At 37.2% G+C, this 21575-nt stretch overlaps 1 protein-coding gene across 1 annotated transcript; it reads right to left on the minus strand.

Annotated features, from left to right (window-relative positions):
• Positions 1-925: 925 nt before the first annotated feature.
• NAPEPLD (N-acyl phosphatidylethanolamine phospholipase D) lies at positions 926-18177 on the minus strand. The gene is made up of 5 exons (XM_008642510.2): positions 17643-18177; positions 10795-11107; positions 4384-5030; positions 3349-3463; positions 926-2051 (listed from the first exon to the last, which is right to left on the minus strand). The coding sequence occupies exons 2-5, from the start codon at positions 11089-11091 to the stop codon at positions 1923-1925; spliced, it is 1188 nt and encodes a 395-aa protein (XP_008640732.1). The 5' UTR covers positions 11092-11107; positions 17643-18177; the 3' UTR covers positions 926-1922.
• Positions 18178-21575: the final 3398 nt, after the last annotated feature.

Raw genomic sequence — 21575 nt, forward strand, 5'->3', positions numbered from 1 at the left:
CTACCCCACAACCTTGGTGGAAATCTTATCAGCACCAAGCAAAACATAACAGTCACCATTCTAGGTACAAATGTGAATTAATAGATCCAAACCAAAACGTCATTACTGACATTTAGTTTCTGATCCATGTAACTCCGTACTTCTCTGTTCTGTGGCTGCTTATCTAGGTATTCTGTATTTTAGTTTCACTTTAAAGTACATAATTTTACAGAATAATCTATTGATGATTATAAAAACAGGAAAAGAAAACAACCCACAACAAAACCAACCTTAATTTTAAACTTGACCTTCAAGGTACTCAAAACTTCTTGCAGCTTGGTGTTCTCCACAGAATTACACGTGTAAAATACATTGTATCACCCAAGTCTGTGGTTGAAGCTGTTGTGTAAATACAAGAGACTTCATCTGAAGTACCCTCAACACTGAATAACAGGGTAGTTTTAACCCAGTTTTGAACAAACTCTGGTGAACACATCTAGATGATACTAGAATTAAGTTTTCAAACGAAAAAATCTTGATGTTTGTCAAACATGAACCTCACCAAAGGAAAGTAAGTAGCTTTTTCTTACGTATAATCTCTGTTCCAGAACCCTTCCTCAGAAGGAATTTTGACTAACTTTGCCTCTTTGTGTTGTTCTTTGTTGATATGAAGATCTTTAACATTTAAAATATTTATATTCAGAAGGCTTAAAAGAGATAACTGTCTACAGTTAAAAGATTACGTAGTTGTTCCTACCATGAAATCTCATTAACTGGCTTTAATTAGTTGCCAGAAGTTCAGGTCTTTGAATAATATATTTTTAAAAATATATTTATCTTTGTGGGATATGAAAATAAAATGTAGAGCAAGAGCAAAAAAAACCCCCAAACCAACCCACATATCCCACAGACCAAAAGAAATCATAAACAAAACATGATTTGCCAATGAATTATGAAGGAGAATAACAACCCTTTTTATTGGCAACAATAGGCTTTAATTCTGTAAATTAGCAAGACAATTTGATACAGATACATTTGGCTAAGTTTTATAACACTGAACAATGTTGTAATCTCTCATTCAACTTTAAAATTATAAGGAAGCTATAACAAAAAATACCAAAGCTCTTGCTTAAGACTTTCCACTTTAAAAAAAAACAAACAAAACCAAACAAAAAACAAACTTAGAAAACAGCTGAGTTAATGCAAGGACAAGCAACATGAAGGGATTTTTCCTTCATGTGCTGCAATTGACACATTCAGACCTAACTTAAAAACATAGACAAAACAATGAAAGTGTGCAGATGCTCTGGCCAGCAGTTAGTTTTACACATCCATGATGCAATATTAAATTCTCTCTCTTTAAAAGGCACATTTCTTTGATCATTGCAAAATTCAGCTTTTGTGGTTCATTAATACATGAAAATGAAGAGTAAACCAATTTTACCACACTTGTGCTTTAACAACACAGCTGTATTGGATGACTTCACCCCCCAAAACATACATAGTGAAGCTATCAAGGTACAAGGCATAACCTGAAGACTAACAAGTGGGAGATGACAGTCTAACAATGAATAATTCAAGTTAGCCATTAATCCTAAGAATATGTTCTGTGCTGAAGTTATTATTGCTGATGCAGGTAAGATGAAAGTTTAAAAATATTTTTTTTTATTGGTGGTGTACATCAGAGTTGAAACCACAAGTTATTCCCAGACAACACTTAGTATATAAACCACTTTTAGATTACCTCTCTAAATTCATAAACAATATAACTAGCAAAATTTGTCATGACATTGGTATGCAAGCTTTAGTTCTGAAACTGACAAACCTGGCATCTACAAATCCAATTCAATCTAAAAAATCCATAGTGTAAGTACATCATGTTAGTATTGTAGCATTCATTGCTAGTTCAAATCAAACAGGGCTTACAAGGAACTGACACTGTTTCAGTTTTCAAACCGGTCATTTGTGTTCAAGTTCCGTGATTCTCCGTGGCGTAAGAGAAAGAAGTCATCTTTTATCAAGCCATATCTTTCAAGAGCTTCATTCAATTTAACCGGAGGATCCAAGTAATACTGGAAAAAATGAGAATAATATGAGGGAAAAGATACCACTGCAACATTTTTTGAGGGGGGGAAAAAAAAATTCACTGCTCTAAAAAACGGGGGGAGGAAAAGGTTATTTGTCAAACTAAAATGTTTGGGTTCATTTTAAGTTTTTAAACGATACGAACGCTGATATACAGCTGCAGAGTAACAACTAGCAAGGCTCAACTTGTCAGCCTGAACTCGGTCGTCTTCAATGCAGTAATAGATCCCTTCGGAGGAAGCGCTGCCCGCCAGCAGCTGGCGCTTTCCCTCGCTCTGTAAACCCAAGCTGTCAGCGGTCCTGTCTGAACACGCGGCTCTGTCAGGGCGGCCCCCCTCAAGTTACCGCGGTGTATTTGTTACATTTCAGAAAAGGCATCATCAGCGAGTAATCTCTTTTTTTTGTGCTGCTAAATACACAGTACCATTTGTACCGCGGGCACTAGTAACACAGTTTATTGGAAACACTGAGGACAGGAAACGTTCTATTCAAGCGTCCTATGTTCCCTCCATACTCTAACAAGGCGGTGCACGATGAGCTGGGAGGGAGGACAGCCGGGACAGAACATTTGACAGATCAGGTGATTACACTATCAGGTGTGAATTAGGAGATAAAGTGGTGCAACTGATGCAAAGACAAAGTTGAAAAACAGCTACCAGACAGTATCAAAGCAAATGTAGACACTTCCTATTTCACTACATTTTTAGTTGCTGTGAAGGTGTCTGGGTAACCTTCTTACTAGATTTGTGGACTTGAGGGGGTAGAGGAGAATAAAAACATTTTAAAAGATCAAAACCTCAGACTAAATCAATTTTTTTCATATCCTTTCTGGTTTTAACTTTGAATCAACTATTAAAAATAGTGCTCATATATTTACTAGATAGACGTAATTAATAAATACTGTATTGACCTACAGGCATGCAGTGCTTACTATCTCCAAGTGATGCACCACTGAGTTTGTTTTTATTACTGCATAATGTAATGCATAATACTGCATGTGTCCTCATCTGTGATGCTCCTCAGCATCTGCGTATCAGAAATCCCCCACATTTGTTTCAATAACTCTGTATTTTCTTAACCATGGAAATATTTGATGTAATTGGTTATGAAAAGCTAATCATTGTTTTGAACAGCAGTACATAGAGCAGTAACTTTTCACTCTATACAAAGTCCACATTTTAAGTTTACATTTACAGATATGTAGGTTAAACTGCACAAGCAAAGCTTCACTAATGACTGTCTAGTCCTTGGAAATCTGAACTCATGTTTAGCGTTGCAATTTACCTCATTTGCTAAAGCAAAGGTCCCCCAATGAATTGCTACAGACTTCTTTGCTTGAACATCAATATGGATTCTTACTGCTTCTTCAGGGTCCACGTGCTGGTATTTCATAAACCACCTACCAAAACAAAGCATGACATTTTTGTGTCACCTAATTCAGTGCAAGATTTCTCCTTTACTTCCATTGCAAAGAACAAAAAGAAACATATGCTCACCTAATCAAAAAAATCGTAAGCATGTACACCTGGACAACATACAGAACACTGAAAATCAGGAAACTAACATACACCAACATATCCATGAAACAGCAGTTCATGTACTGTACTCTCTTTTTGAAAGATTTTTTCTTATCTCTGTTTTCAATAGTATAAGGACATATTACTGGGGCCTTAAGGCATTAAGGCTGAAACTTTAAATCTGTCCCTGAAAAAATTTCATGCTAGCAGGACACACCAAAAAGTGTGTGCTTCGGAGATAGCCCAAGGAAACAGGGAAAACAGAAGAGAGAACTTGACAATTCTTGAAAGATACTGTATTTTTACCATGCTGTTTGGATTCCTATCTTCCTTTCCCAGTCCATACATGCTTTCCTTCCAGCATTACATGAGTGCTATTGTCTAAGTGTTTTCTCCAAAAGGAGCAAAGTTTGCTCTCCTGAGCAAACAGATCTTTCATACTTGATAACCAAGCCATCTTTGTCTCCAGATGAGTTGCAAAACCAGGGTAAAGACTGAAGCAAGAGAAAAATGCAGCAAATGATATACACTGGAATGGGCTGGATTAAATGATGCTGTTTCAGAAAAAAAAGGCAGAATAATTCCAGATTTTTACTCAACATTTTTAAGGGAAGAAGGACTGCTGATTCATCCTTGCTGTCCTTAAGTCTGAAGAAAAAACTCTCCAAAAACATCACACATACACATACTTTTTAATAAAGTACACCTTTTTAATACAGTATAGTTTTAACTTCTGGGTGTATTTTTTGTCATCAGTATATAATTTCATTTACGTATTTTGCTCAAACTCTGATTTTCCTACCTTGGCTCATAAGCTCCAATGGGGATGGCTGCAAGATCAAAAGGTCCAAACCTTTTACCTATTTGTTCAAAAGCAAAACAATATCCAGTATCTCCTGCAAAGAAAAACCTATTCCAAGGTCCCAAGACAGACCAGCTGCCCCAGAGAACCTTGTTATCATCTGTCACAGTCCTTTTGCACCAGTGTTGGGAAGGGGTGAAGACAAAAGTTACTGCATCATGACCAGGGACACAGTTCTCTTCCCACCAATCCAGTTCAATCACATTCTCACACCCACATCTCTGCATCCACTGCAGGAGCCCCAGAGGCACAAACCAGCGCAGCTCGCTGCCGAAGCGTTCGTTCAGACTTGCCACAGTGTTGTAGTCCAGATGATCGTAGTGGGTGTGGCTGATCAACACCGCATCTATCTTGGGGAGCTGCGCTACTGTGCACGGAGGCCCTCGGAAGCGCTTGGGACCCAACAGCTGAATAGGGGAAGCTCTCTGGCTGAAGACTGGGTCAGTAAGAAATACAAGTTCATCCATTTCCACCATAACTGTGGCATGTCCCAGCCATGTGACTCTCATACCAGCTCCTGTCTTCCCAGCCTCTTCTGGCATTTGAACAAAGTAAGGTTGTAACACTGGAAGTTCTTTATCGAGTTCCTGGCAAAAAAGAACACAGTATGCATGAGAGATTTCAGAATGTACTTGGCCATGGAACAAAAACTGCATACAAGGCACAAATCAATACAGTCAAGATTTGTACTTTGTTTATATTTTTATGCAGAGAACTGCAGCACGCACCAGATGCCTTTTTAATGTCCATTTTCCCAGCTACTTCCTCCTAATTTCATTTTAGGTTTTTGCAACATTTACACTTCTCTGTCAAGAAAGAGAAGAGAGTATCCCATCAGGCAAGGAGACCTGATAGAGTCTGGGGGCATTGCAATGAGAGCACTGCAAGGCATTAACAGCATCCCAGGAAGGGATACCTCCACCTGAAAAAGAATATGCATACACATGCACACACAGAGTGTTACTTAACAAATACTCAAGTTTAGCTTATGCAACTAAATGAGGCATCCTCTTAAGTCTTAACAGGAGTAAGTCACAGCTGAAAGAAAATGCCATGTTCCCCAGTCACACTCCACAAAAGCCCCTTAAGCCTTTATCAGGCCCTCTCTCTCTCCTCATTACATCTAGAAGCAGCACACAGAGGTTAACCTTACCTGGCTAATGTTAGCTATTACAATTATGCCTTCCCATCCTGCCAATAATTTAATGAACATTCATAAAACAAAAGATCATTTTTAATATAAACCTTAAGGTACTTAGATATGCTGCTTCTGGTGTTTTATTGAAGCCTTTAGGGTAATTGAAGTTTAATTTTTACTGAATAAATCACTGTACTGCTCTCCATGTATGTGCAGGATGCAGTCCCATGAATGACTGGAAATCAACCTAAATCCATTCTTCTGTGTAACAAAGTTATGAAAAGGTTCTCCCATCTCCTCTCTTATTCCAGCTTGACTAGTTATGCAGTCCCTACTCGAGCATGACAGGTCAGAGAACTGATCTGGCTGAACATCAATTCAGAGGTGAAAAATATACAGATCTCATTTTGACTGGCTCCAATTTGACTCTATGTGTATCCTCAAGCTGGCACAAAGGAGGCCATGGCTGTACATTACCTACTGAAGCTCACTGCCCAACCACCATTCATTCTCTCATTTTGAACCAGAGTTATGCTCTTCACTGCAGTTTGGTGGAGGTGCTTACGCAGAAATTTTATGTTTAATAAATAAGGAACTTTCCTATTGAAAAAACCAACCAACCAAAGAGTCTTCTCAGAATTCCTGATCATGTCCAGCTTGGCCACAACACAGCTAATGCTCTCCTCCCAAACAATTCTGGTCTGAACTCCTCATGTTGCTTTAGAAGAATTTTCATGTGCTAGGGCAAATTCTAACTCCTGACATTCCTCTCCCTGGTTATCACAAATGTCCCAGCATTTCTGGTTCAAGTCAAGTTCTCCCTGCCATGGTTGCTGCTCTCATTCTCTCAGCCTAGCACAGATTAGCACTATCAGTGAATTTATACAGAGCTGACCACGTGCTCCTTTAAAAGTCCAGCTGATGCTGTGACAGTTTAGGACTAGAGAAGTTGCCTTGCTAAATAAGTCCTGACAGCTTCAGGGAAGTTACTTTCTCCACAATATTTTATTGATTTGGAAAGCATATGTTGGGAAAAACAAAGCACGCACATCTCCATCCCCCTGCAATTCTACTGTAAATAATAAAATATTCATGAAATTGCTTTTTCTGAGAGCTAATGGATAAGACACATCCACTGAAAAAGTTTCATTACTGTCTCCAGCGACAAGAAATAGATAACCTTCTATAAAGCTGAATATAAGCTTAGTACAATACAACCCCTTAGTTCATACAAGAAAAGTAGCAGTCTTAGACTGAGATAAATGGCTGCTTCTCTAAGAAAGAAGCATCATTTTCTTATCTCTATTTCATTCCAAGTACATGGGAACAACAGAAATCTGAACTACAGAAGTGTTATACTGTGACACTTCAATTAAAAAAAAAAGGTGCATAAAACTAACATAATACTCAAAAACAGAAATTAGGACATACTGACAAATTACACATTGTTAAGTCAAAAAATCAGATAACATCAAAGAAATACAACTCAGATGTGGAATTCAATAACTAACTGTCATAATGCAATTCAGGTCAGTTAGTACATTTTTTATGGAAAATATTCTTTTTGAGTAGATAGTTTTAGAGTTAGACTACAAATTTTCTCAGAACTAAATTTATTAACTAAACTTATTTTTGCTATTTTTGCTGACATTTGGGACAAGTTAGTTTTTAAAATCAGTATCATGCAATATTAATAAACAATACTAAATGGATGAGGAACTGGCCAACTGGCAGATGTGAACAATTAGTTAAGTGGGACTCAGATATATTCTACCAAGTGCTGACAGCAGACTGATGTTTCAGCTTTGCTGAACAGTGCTTAAATCGCATCACAGCCAGTTGACTGGGGGCACACAAGAAGCTGGGAGGGACACAGTTGGGAGAGGTGACCTCAACTCATCAGAGAGATATCTCATACCTTACAACATTGCACTCAGCAGTAAAATCTGGGGTGAGAAGGAGGAGGTGGGGGACATTCAGAAAGAATGGCGTTTATCTTCCCAAGTAGCTGTTACATGGAATGCAGCCCTGCTTTCCTGGGGATGGCTGAACACCTGCCTGCCCATGTGAAAATAAATTTCTTAGTTGGCTTGTGCATGCAGTTTTTGCTTTACCTATTCAACTGTCTTTAGCTCAACCCAGAAGTTATCTGATTTTTGCCCTTTCAATTCCACTGGGATGCAAGCATTGGGGGGTGGAAGTGAGCAGCTGACTGGGACTTGGCTGGCTAAAGCCACAACACATCTGCACTACTAATAAAGGCTTTACAGGGATGTCATTGGGATTGTCACTGCAGTTGATTTAAAGGTAGAACTAATCACTATAAAAGGCATTTGTAAAAGTTACATAGACAGGAAGATTGATAAATAGAGAGGAGCACAGTTCGAACAACTGCCATCCTGACCTATTTAAACAAAATTCCGTGACCAACAGTTCAAGACAAACCAAGAGCACAAAGGCAATGTAACTTGTAGATCTCATACAGAGCTTGTGCTTTCCAGGTTTGTGATACACAGGCCTCTGATCCAAATCAATGATTGCTCAGAAGATGAGATCAGAAATCAGGCATGTTGAACTAATCACAGTACATCACACCAAAATATTATTTCTCAGTGCATGGGATTTGTGTTTGGGTTTTTTTTTTAGTATTTTACAAAAGCACACCAAAATCACCTGTTAAAGCAATGAGCAACACTCAGCTCATAAGATTTCAAATTAAAACACAAGTTCTAGTAGCAGTTTACTTCACAAGAAATACTTAAAACTCACATAACAGGATAAAGCAACATAATGCATAAAATACATATCATATGGAATTTTTATCCTGCTATATTTTGCTCTGTCAGACTAACCAGAGACACATTAAAACCAGAAGAATTATAATAGATTTTTGAAATATGGCAATTATGTCAAATCAGCTACCAAGAGAAGCAAAATGCACTTAATACTGTCTTGTCTTCATTACTGAAGTAATACAAAAATTTCTCCTGCTGTGTCCCTTCCCCCCGCCCTGTTCTTCTTTCCCTCCTAATGCAAAGCAAGAAGAAACACATGACAAGCTTTGGTAAGACCAGCTGATTAGCTTAGGATTTTTGGCGCTTAGTGCATACTGGAATACCACAGGATTTTACAGAAATGAGAACAATCTAAACTGCTGATCCAACAACTAATAATTAAAGATCCTTCAACAGCCCCAAACAAAGTTATTAATAAAGCCTGTAATGAAAATACAAGAAGTCCATGCATTCTGGATAATGATATAGGCTCATTATGAAGGCATGATTATAATACATATAGCTTTTCCACAGTGAAGCACAAGCACTTATCCTGGATAATATGCTTGTTTTTACATATGCAAAGCACTTGGTACAGATAAAGTGAACCTGACCAGGATAGCAGGGCATCACCAGCCACACTCAGTGCAGAAACTGAAGTAGGAGTCTGTTCAAAGGACATGCCATCTAGCAGTGATAAATAAAGTATAGAGCCCTGAGTTTGAATTTTAAACAAGCTCAGATGCACTTCACAGGCTGATTTAAGGGTGGAACAAAACTGGGTGGAACAAGCATCAAAATGGCTGAGGACTCCACAAGTACATTTCATTGATCCCTATCTAGGTTTTTCTGTTTCTGATTTACTTCACTGAACTCCTGAATTAAGGCACTTAATTAAAAGATTTATCATGCAAACAGTAAGATTAGCCCAAAATGAATCCCAGCTGGGTCAGAGAGACAGCTTTTCAACTGCTGCCTTGTAGATTTCTTTGTGATCATCCTTTATTGTAGGGGCAAACTGTAAATTAAAGGGGAATGCTGCAGTTCTGCACTCCATCAGTGCTGTATGTTCTGCACTCCATAGTACACCTCAGCATTGCCTTCGAGGGACTTCAGTCACTACCCGGGTTTCTGATTGGCACTGGGAAGATACAAAGACTGTTCCACGCATACCAAGAAGGGCAGAGGTCAAAAGCAACTGAAAACGTCCAGGTGTGAATTTCATGAAAATGTGGCCAGCACGCTGTCTAGAAAGCTGTACACACTGAGGCAACGGTTGTCACCACAAGGAAGACACCAAAATTTTAAAACAGAAGCGATCCCAAGACCAACAAAAGTTTGCTGTGCTTCTAAGTCAGATTTTATTATTATTATTATTCAATACAGCCAAGATTATTTGTCCCTTAAATATCCCCAAACCTCTGACCATCATGCGTTAATGTGTAACATGGCTTTCCTGTCCATAAAACTGATAGAATTCCTTCCTTCAAAGGTAATTCAGGTAAGACAAAATTGAAAGCTCTTTACTAAATACTGGCTGTGAGATCTGTAAGTTGTGCATACCCTCCTGAATGCTTAAAAGCATTATTAACGCCTGCTTGTTAACAAATGCTGTCCTTGGTTGTGCACCCTTCAGCACAGCTTTTCTGAAGTACAGTCAACACATCAGAAGTACACTGAGAAGTAATTCTGTCAAAACTTAGTCATCTTCATTCTTCCTGTGACCATAAACATAACCCATGACTTTCCAGTATCCATTACTCTTCATGGAAAAGAAGCTTCACCTGTCTCCTTCTTTACACATAATACCTGACGATAGCATTTCACCAAGAACAAATAACAGTGTTACCCCGTAAACTGGCACTGTACTTTAAGTGTTTCAGTACAAATGTAACTAGATCAGGTTAGTTTTAACATATGCATTTTTTTCTCCTGGTGTACTGAAACAGAAAAAACAGATTTGTAAATATTTTCATAAGTAGGTGACAGAAACCTTCATGAAAAAGATGCAACATATGCATTAAATTGCAGTCTGGAAAAAAAGGGAAAATTTTAAAAATTAGATATGTCATGAAATCAGCTATTTCATGCGAGACAAATTAAGTTAATAGCATGCTTCATAAAACAACAACTGTTAAAAAGGAATGGCTGTAACTGGTTTATGACTGAGCTAGGGGGCCATTTTTGTTGTTTTTATAAATATAAACTTAGCTGTATAAATCAAAAGGTGTGGACCTAACAGAGACAAAAATTAAAGAGGTAGAAAGTATTAATCCACCTTTTGAAAAGAATAAAATGATACTAAAATCAGAAAAGTAAGACTTAGAAAAGTCTCCAGAAGATGCCTAATGAGTATTAGTTAGAAACTGTCCTATTTTATTGATTAGAGCAGATGTAAAAGCAGTCTAAATCACAAAAGGAAAACATGGAAGTATTTACCTGCTTTGAGCGTGGCACGTTGCTGTTGTCTTTCTCCATGAGGGACCATTTCAAAATGTTTGATAAGGTTGGTGATTTCCACGTTGGCCATGGGTTGACAAATCTTCCATCTTTGCCTCTCTTTGATTTAGTTACATCCTCTTCTAATCTGTAGTCCAGCCTGAAGCTTTTTCTGAAGGTCCTGGAAGAATCACTCCTCCCGGAACCTCGATCTGAATTCTGACGTTTCTTCACTGCTTCTTTAGGGTACTGGTTACATGCAGTTGAAGGCTGCTCTTCATCTGTGTTCTTATCCATAACTTTTTCAGGGGAACTAAATCAAATTTTAAATTAATCAATATTTTCTTGGACTAGCATCAACATTCATAAGACTAAATGTTCTCACGCACATTAGAAACAAGCCTGCCTTTCTTGTTTTATGATCTACTGTATTTTTTTTTATCAACAAAATATGCTTTTAAAGCAGTCACTATTACACAAAAGGCTTCAAAAACATGCTGTGACTAGCAGACATGAGGGCTCTTTGTAGTTCAGGCTGAATTTTACTCCCTGGAATGCACAGCTTCAGATACTAACACTATTATCTACCAACTGCAAAAGTGAGGGGGAAGGGTTCCTTAATTTACATTTTGGAAGAATACTCATTTCTCCTGAAACTTATGACATTTAGTGCCTCATGTAATACGATCCTGCAAGTCCGTCCAAGAGACACTGGAAATATACCATACCTTAGGATTTACCTATATAGTGACTTAGTTTTGTAGTAAAAGCAGCAGTCTTGTGTAGCATTACTAACACTTTACTTATACCAACACACATGCAGGAAACTCAGAACACAAAAGATATTTGGCACTGTTTCCTATTTTGTCTAAAACATAAGTTTATTACAATCAAGGTAAATGTAACTGTTCCAAATATAATTTTGATACACATTTAACTGAACCAACTGGTGAAAGGCCACAGGAAATTGAAATATTTCAAATCAGAGCTGCAATGTTTGCTCTTAATTCCATCATGAAACATAAAAAAAGTGAGAAAATAACTGAGAAAAACTTATTTCTATGAAGTCATGATTCTGGTATATTTCTTAGAAAACTATGAACTCAGTACTCAGAGTCTCTTATTCCAAACTGCACCTAAGTGTTGCAGAGTTTACGAATATAATCTTATTATATCCAAGGTAGAAAAACCAAATACCCTGCCAAAGCAATTCAATTGAAGCTCAATGCTTCCATTTCTGTATTTACTTTTGACTGAAATGTTGAAAGTAAATACACTGTTCTGTCAGCTTTAAAAAAAAGTTACTGTTTTAGTGAGTGCACAACTTTCTGGCATTTACAGACTCTATCTGATAATAACTAGAAGACAACTAGTAATGAACAGACAGCACTATTTACAGCTTAGGTGCAGGAATAATTTTTAATAACAAATTTTGAAGTTTTCCCTGTGGAAAACTCTCCACCACATGTTTTGGTCTAGCTACTGTTTCACTAATTCAAATACTCAGACTTTGGCTGTACACTCAGAAGCACTGGGCCAGTGTAGCCAAGCCAGTCCATGCAAACAACAGTGTCAGAGAACAGAATTAAAGCTCACAATTTTCTTAGAAATCACATAACTCACTGTGCCTCCCATAAGCTCATAATTACAGGGAATATTAAATATATTGTTCACTGCAACATTTCAGCTAAGATATTACATACATGTGTCAGCAAACTGAACCCAAATGCATTTGCTGATGATGCTCCAATTTCAAATGCAGAGTCCATTTCTGCTATTTCAGCAGCAACTGACGACTAAACACTAAGTATGGTATCAGTTGCAAAGAATACGACAATTGATAAATATTGTGAAATTTTCTTAACAAAATAACCATTATTGTGCCATACAGGAGAGATAAAATACTAACACATCAAAATTCATTTCTAATAAAAAAGCACGAACGGCACTCAGAAGACACGGCTGACAGAACTTTTTTATACCCCGGTCACAATCTTATTTTATGTAATTGCTTTGTACTCCAGTTTCACTGCAGTTTACTGAAACCACTCCACTTACGTATTTCCTATCTAGCACTAGGATACCATATCTGCATCATAATTTAAATTTAACTGTTGATATTTCTAGGCTTTTTTTCTCTATTCCACTAAACATTTACTGGAATCAGCCTTCAATGAAACACTCAACTTGCTCTGTAGCATTTTAAGCAGATGTAAATGGTAACACAAAGAATCAGTGCCACAAAAAGACAGACAGAATACCCAAAAAATGGTATTGGATATTTTAACTGTTACTTTAACTTAATGATTGGGTTTGGGGTTTTTTTTTTTTGCATTCCTCAAAGAGCATTTTCAATGCCAAGTCAGCTTATTAATTTAGCAAAGCACACAGACACAGCATAAAACAGCTACTCTTTCAGAAAGCATCATGAAAACAAATCACAAAAGTTTAATCAGATAGGTACTTAATTCCAGGAAATTCTTCTCTTAACATCTCAGATGTCTGATTTCTTAAATATATATAACTACTGTAATTATTGCTCCTACAAGACATTTTATATTAGAGACTGGGGTGCCTGAAGTTTTATTTTTAAGCTTCTGTTTATCTATTCATTCATCTCTAAAATAGGTGAATTCTACTTTTGCTTAAACCTTCATATAAACCTTTGATCTTATCCTGGAAGTATAAACCTCTAGGGGAAGCAGGGATCAACTATGCCGATTAAACAAAGACAATGCCAAAGCATTTAAGGCACTGCAGGTATCTATCTGTCTGCCAACATATTTTCCACATGATGCACATACATTACTTTCATTAGTATTCCATAAGCAACTGAAAGGATAAAAGAGCTCAGTGCTCACAGAATACTTTAAACCTTTTACATGCATAAGAAAGGGACGCATTTACAAACAACTTAAAGTATTCCTGATGAACTGTAGATTCCTTTGAAGTATCAATCTTGCCAGATCATTTCTGTTTCATTTAAACTGATTAAACATATCCTACAATATTAATGACATAGTTGTCTTATATAGAAGAGGAAGATGATAATTTCTTGAAAGCCAGGAATCATTAGCTTAAAATAAAACTCAACCAATTACTAGTCCAAAGAGATTCTTACACTTTTGCAAAAGAAAGCATCTACAGATAAGGAGATTGGGCAGGTGTATTTTAAATAACAGAAAATACCCAATCACAAATCAGTTGATTTTTCTGCCAGCTTTCCTAAATTCTTCCCACGCAAAAATGATAGTTTGGCACTTGAAAAACTAATTTAAGCACTCAAGTGGCAGAAAAATTATGAGCTATAAAGATATGAAAATCCAACTGGAGTAGAATTGTGTTCACTTAGGAGGGGGCAGAGGGAAAGGATCACATCCCTGGTGAAAATTCATTGTTATGAAAAGTTATATAAGGAATCTTTTTCTACTTTTAAACATAAAGAAGAACTACAATTTTACTTAAAACATTAAACTGCTTTCCTGGCAAATGGAACCATCCTTCAGGATGAGATGAGTTACCTCCAGCAGAGGGCAAGTGGATTGACACTATTTGTAAGAGGGGCTCAGGAGAGAAACAAGGCAACCACCCTCTCTCTCTGTCCTTAGAGGTTCTTTGCTCTTCCAGCTGAATTCAGAAGAGGAAATGGACCAAGACATACAAACTCCTAAAGAAGACCATTGGTCATGAGAAATCCACAAGGCCAGAAAGTGTTCTGGACAGAGGGGAAGAACACCACTGGCTGATGAATAAGACAAAGTCTAACATGAATCAAAATGCAGAGCTCACATAACTGGTTTTCCAACATCAAATACTAAGGCACCCCTAGTAATCCACAAAGGAAGAGAGAAGTTGTAGGTCTGGCAAGACACGGCATGGAAAATCCATGGGATGTCTTACATCCCACTAAACTGGCTTACACCTGTAAACAGGATATAGCCCTTAGGACAACAGGTTTCGGGCAAATGGTTTATTTTAGCATTGCTTACATAACTGAAAACTTGGATATAAATATTTTGGCTGTGAGCCTTCTGTTTATTTAGGAAAATAACAAAAATTTAACTAAACATTTTAATATTCTCTGTTCCGAAAGAAGGTTGGAAAAGTATACAATACCATTACAAGAAACACTCTGTCATTATAATTTTTCTTTTTAAATGGTCTTTTAAACATAGCAGAGCTTCAAGCCAAATTACTTTAACATAGGCTTAAAATCTATTGTCTTCACCCTTTCCACCCAGTCTCCTCTAACATCTGCTGCTCCATAAATGAAATGGATGTAGTTCCCCCTACTAATCACAGAGCCATGGTACTAAGCATCAAGTCTGCCAAAACAGACTTATCCTTCTTTGCTACACAGAAATGTGGTCCTTATTTAACAAATCCATAGGCCTGAAAGTTTAAGCGTTATTATGAAGCTATGGTTTACTAGAACAGAACAACTTTTCCAAAACTTTACAATTGCCTGGTAAACATTTCATAGTTTCCCAAATACCTTTAATTTCTCTGCTTTTTTTGAAGTAAAGGGTTTGGTTCATTTTTAATCACTGTCTCTATATGTAAACTACATCCAGAGCTAGGCTGCGCTAATGATCATCTAGGAGGGACAGCACACAATGCCCAGCAAACTCACACCACTGTGGCCTGACCAAAACAAGACTCTGAAGTTTCTCCATATACAGCTACACAACTCTGAAGTTTTCTTTCATTATAGATATTTTTAATGACTACAAAAACCATGCATTTTGGCTTGAAATAGAACAAAAAATTGTTTCAGTTAGAAGGAAAGGTATTTGCAAACGCTAGGGAGCATGTAAGTAATTGGCTCCCACAAGCTTTACTATCAAATGACTGCCAGCTAAGTTCTGGCTCTGCTTTTATTTTTCCTTCAGGTCTGAAATTGGCTGCTTTAATTAATGAACAGTTTGAGACTGGAAAATTCTGAATACATTTAAATTTTTATTGTGCAGTACTTCAAGCTGTTCCATCTTACCATTGTAGACTTACCAGAGCAAGAACCTGAGCCTTCTGTGAACTGTATACTGCTACACATCTTGAAGTTTTCTTTCACTATACATTTTTTTTTATCATTGCACAGCAGTTGCACCAGCAATTATTCCAGATGCTCTTGGAATTAGGATTTCACACAAAGATCTCTCAAGCTTGCATTAGCTGATCCATGAATACTTCTATTATTTGAATCACATTAAAAATCCCTAGCAACAACAAATGTTGCCAAAATTTTCATTCAACAGATCTGTAAGTATCCTGATTCTACACTGCCCTTGTGTACTAGTCAAGAAAGATTAATAATAGAGTTGATAACAGAAAAAGGAACAGCTCTCTTCATAAACAGCCTCATAAAATCAGAATAAATCCCTTATCATTCTTACCTAGCTTTGAGGATCAATAGTAAAACAAAGCAAAGTTTTATTTAGACATCATGGAGAAAAACAAAATTAATTACAAATAAAAAAAGAGGTGAAGCATCTACCCACGGTCATCTGTTGTTAGGCTTATTCTTAAGCATCTGTATTACTTAAGCAGCCACTACCATGAGCCAATCCATTTCTGCCCTCACTACTCCCCCAGGCTTGCCAAAACAGACACTTTTGTCCACATGGTGAATTTGTTTAAGAAATTAATCTGGCTGATAGTCATTTCTTACCTTACCATCCCTAGAGCAGCACTTAATTATCACCTGCATCACTGTGCAAACATGCAATTGTTTATACCAACAAACTGGTTAGGACAGGGAAGGGTGAGAAGAGGAATATAGTGTTGTAAACAAAAACTACTTATGCCAGCAATGGCTTAAAAAAATAACGAATTAAATACCCTCAATTTAGAATTCACTGTGTAGCTCAGTTACACATACCGCCAAGTTAGGTCCAACAATTCCTCCTACCTTTTCATTTTCAATCTACTCCCTTCCAAGGTTTCATTCACACTTAGTACTGATGATGCTGCAACTCTCCATTTACGTCCTCAGACAGTAATGTTTCATATTATAACGAAGCACATTCAATAGCTACCTACCACCCACAAGGCAGCCCACTCCCGTTACTACACATTCCACCTCTATTTTGCTGGTATTCATCAGGGGAACCAAACCAACAGAAAGTTATTCATGCCTATCAGCTACACCTTTGCATGCCTCTGGATACAAATGCAAATAGGCTTTAGAGTCAGGCCCATCAGTAGTCCCTGGAGCCAATTATTTCTCAGCGCTGGGTTAAATCTTACCAGCTATGGGCACTGTATCAACTGAATAAAGACGCCTCTTCTTGGATCTGGGATAATACATAACTATTTTTCATTTGTTTCCAGGTGCTCCAGATGATTCTCCCTGTCCAATATGAGCATTCTCTAGTCCCCAAACATGTCTGTGATCTGTAGATAATATGATAGAAATTTTTTGTTACATGCATATTCTGTTCAGGTTGTGATCCCTAATACAACAGTAGCTGTCCATAGGGGACACGCAGTAGGAACAGAGATGACAGACCCAGGAGCCAATTTCTTTAGCAATACATGCCTTTAAAATAAATTATTTTCCTCTCTACCCTCATCTTTTATTGCAGTCTTGAATAAAAGAACACAAAAGTTGGCATATGGCCATCACATTTAAAAGAGCAGCCTAGACTATTACTATGATTAAGAACAAGAGCAGTGTAATTCTGTGCTATTGCTGAAGCAGTCACCAAAGGGAAGCTGGAGTCAAATTTCCCTATACCAGAAAGGAAACTGCCTTCCTTTGCTCTCCCTAAACAACTAATTTCATATAACTACTTAATTTATAGGGAAGAATGCTGAAAGAACAAGAGCTGGAATCAAAGTTTTCTTACCTGCTCTGCAGGACTGAGGCTGACACACACAGAAGCAAGGCTTGTGCATTACAGCTGTGTTATGGTACACAAGACAATACCCGGGTCACAAATCAAATGCAGACAATTTTTAAATCAACAGAAAAATAAGTGCAGATAGCATATACACACAGCTGCACAGGTAAGTCATGGATTCCAACATGGATCGCCCTTCACACTTAGAATTTCAATAAAGCTTTTCCAAAAGAGCAAACATGAAACTTGTACCAACGCAGCTACAGGATTCAGAGCCCAGCTCTGGCGTTCTGGCACGAGCGGCACTTGTGTAACTATTTATGCAAACGAGTAGTTCATTAGTTTCAGTTGGTTACTGATGTGACTCCAGTTAATGACAGAGGCACACCTTGCCAGGACGGGGTTTACTGTTGGAAAAAACTGCCAAACTTTGAAGTTGAACATTTAAAAACACACTTTAACCACTCCTGTGTGCTAACACACTCTACATCTTGGAGTTTGTATTTTAAGTTACTATGCCATTGAAGCTCTTAGCACACGTTTTTCTTAACTAAAATAAAGTTTTAAAATATTACAAGCTCACACTCCATCCTAAGGGTAAAGGTTTTCCATCTAACATCTTAATGTCAATTAGATATGACTAAACCCAAATACTATTACACGTAATGAAATTAAGGCTCCACTTGAACATGCTGTGGGACAAAACTGATTTCCTTTGTAGCATGTGGTTAGAGAGGCAATGTAAGAACTGTTTCCATAAAAATGCACAGAAATAATGTTAAAACTTTGATGTATAGGATCCACATGGCAAAGTACGATCTAAAGCTCATTTAACATCAACTCTGGCACTTTTATGTGTGCAATTGCTATCTCCACTTCATTTACTAAGCCTTTTAATTTTCTTTTTCCTCGTCTCCCCATGCCAGAAAGGAACAAACACCTATGCAAACTTCCTCTAGACTCACACCAAGAATAATCCTTTAAAACCCTATAAAACCTCAGTTGTCCAGGAAGTGCAGCAACACCCACAAACTCAATTTTATTTTTAAGTTAATAGATAGTCATAAAATTTTGTTTATATTCATATTTAAAGGCTTGTCTATTTTGATTCCCTCTTTTCAGTTCAAAGTCCAAGCACATAGGGTCCAATGTAATTTCTCTGCAACATGAAAATACTTCTCTAAATTCTTTCTAGTTCTACTTAATTTTCAGTATAAAATCAACTTCTGCTTGTCCTAACAACATTCTCTCTCTCCCTCTGTTTATGTATGTACATGCACCCTATACATATGTGGATTTTACAGAACTATTTATAACATTTGAATTCAAATTTACTGAAATCCAAGCAAATAATTTCAAGGTCAGCTAAGATAAGGAAGTGACAAGTTTTTCTTCGTTGAACTATATGTTTTTCTTGAATGCACCTGTTCAAAAGCCATCTTTCACATGAGTTAAGCCAAAAGGTCACCAGCCTTTCCAAATAATAAAAGTTTAGAATATCCAAACTTCATACTGGAAAGCCAGAAAACACATCCAATACAGCACCCTTAAAGTTCTTTAACTGAAACACACCCATTTAAGAAGAAATTCCATGGGACAGTACACCAGACACAGCAAAACATCAATACTCAAGGAAACTGGAAACATCATGATATGTAAATGTTTTTCATTACACCCTTTTTTCCTATATATAAAAGGCCTTTGATTCCATCCCCACAACTCTAGATTACGAAGTCTTCATGTACTCTAAATGAAATGCAAGGTGCTTTGGTTGTTAGTCAACAACAGAAGTGTTAATACTAGAAGTTGTGTGGTTTGGGTTTTTCTTCTTATGGAAGAGTCAAGGCATACTTCCAACACAAACATGAGCCATCTACTAATTTTCAAGGCACCATCCTAAACACATAGGTGTTTTAAGGAGACAAAGTATTTAATGTAAACACACAAACACCTTGCTATTGCCACACTCTTATTATCAGAAACAGTTGAACCTCACTGAAACCTTCCCTCAAAAACCAGTCCACAGCATGAGAAAACTATTTCCAAATATTTTAAGCAATAAAACCTGTTTTCCTATCATAAGCCTTACTCACCAGGCAGTAGCACTAGCAGCTCTTACCACAGTAACAGGTCTTAGAGAAGAAGTAACTCTCGACATAAATTCTTTAACACCCAATTTTTCACTCACAAATCTTATCAAACTTTGTTTTTCACAGTTGGGGCACGATGGCAGCAGTGTTTTCACAGTGTCACTTGGCAATGCTCAGTTCTCTTTCCTGAACAGCTTTGTCAAGATTATCTGCTTGGGCACAGTTGTAGGCTATCCAAACTTGAATGATCCCTTCCTTGTACAGTTGCTAAACACCAAAATGTTACGTGCAAAGAGTATATATATAATACATAACTTTTTTCCTAGACTTTTTAAGAATATTGAAACTAAGTGCAGCATCTAGTTTATAGAAAAATCCTTTTTACTCAAATCTGCATTTAGACACGAGGCAATCAAGTGATTTTCCATGGTTCTGGCTCTGAATGTATCAGAAATAGGACTCACACTGCAACCTATAAAGTTAAAGCAATAGACTGAAAAAAATTAAAGTAAGATTTAAAGTGAGGAAAGGAGTCAGATGTGACAAAAAGCAGAACTAATTTCACTGCAGGTGTTAAGTATAAAGACACTAATTAATATGGCAGTATTTCTGTTTTTCTCATCACAGACAAAATAATTGCCTTCCTTTTTGCTAAAAAGAACTTAAAAGCCATTTCTGAATGAAGAATTAACAGTTTTGGTTCAATCTTGAGCTTATAAAGGCTGAGAAAATAGTACATTTCTCCTGGTTATTCCTCAAATCTACTTAGTTAATGCAAGTGAATAAAAAGATAATAATGGATTGTTTCCTCTTAAAAAGGCTGCATATCTCTTTTGATTTGAGACCAATCTGAAGCTGAATAACTGTTATTTATAGTTGAACAGTTTGACTGTCATCCCTTACTTCCTCCTCTCCATCATAACTGAATCAAACTGGGCTTTCCAACCTCCACATATTAAAAATTCCCATTACTTCTTATAATAAGACATTTCAATTTCAGATAATTTGGGGTATTTTGAAAGCAACTGTTGCAATAATTCTTGAATTAATAAGAAAAAAAAAATCTTATTCTTGTTTTCCTCAAAATCTTACCTACAAAATAAATCAAGCTTCCTACTTTCTTAACTGATACAGCTGCTACTATGAATAAAAAAACCCTTTTCAAGGGTTTTTTGCCCGAAAACTGAAGTGATTTTCCTGTCACTATCTTTCATTTTGATGCCACTTTAGCCGGTGCAGTTTAAAAAAAAAAAAAATTAAAGAAAAAATACTTACGTACAAATAGTACTTTCCTTTACAACTAAAAACTTGCTTCATAATCGCCATTTAGTAAATGGAAAAAATCATAATCGTCACTAGAAAAAACATTTCTGCACAAGTTAATAAATTTAACTGCATGCAGTCAACACCTTCCCCAAATCCTTGCTAGAGATAATTGACGATCATTGAGATTATTTGACTGCACTAATTACATTAAATGACTTCCTTAATATCTTCCACGTCTCACTATACAATGCGAACCCCCCCCCCCCCAACTGCAATAAACATCTGTTCATGCCTCCTCTTCAAAGGAAAACATTCTCTAAGCCGCCGATACTATCAAGCGGATTTTTTTTAAGCGATTATATAACTTGTTTCTTCCCGAGCGCTGCTGCAGCATGTTTTACTGTCAATTGGTGGGAACTAAAGCTTGCGCTGGGAGGGCGGGGGGCGAACGCAGGACTTTTTCTTCCAGGGTTTCTTTTCAGCGGTGCGAAAGGATCCCCCCGGGCCCGTCCCCGCTGGTTTTGGAGCTGCCGCCCGTCGGGGTCTGTCCTCAGCCGGGGCGGGGGGGGGGCAGGGGGTGAGG

The sequence above is a fragment of the Corvus brachyrhynchos genome, unplaced genomic scaffold (genome assembly GCF_000691975.1).
Source record: "Corvus brachyrhynchos isolate BGI_N302 unplaced genomic scaffold, ASM69197v1 scaffold239, whole genome shotgun sequence".
NCBI lineage: Eukaryota > Metazoa > Chordata > Aves > Passeriformes > Corvidae > Corvus > Corvus brachyrhynchos.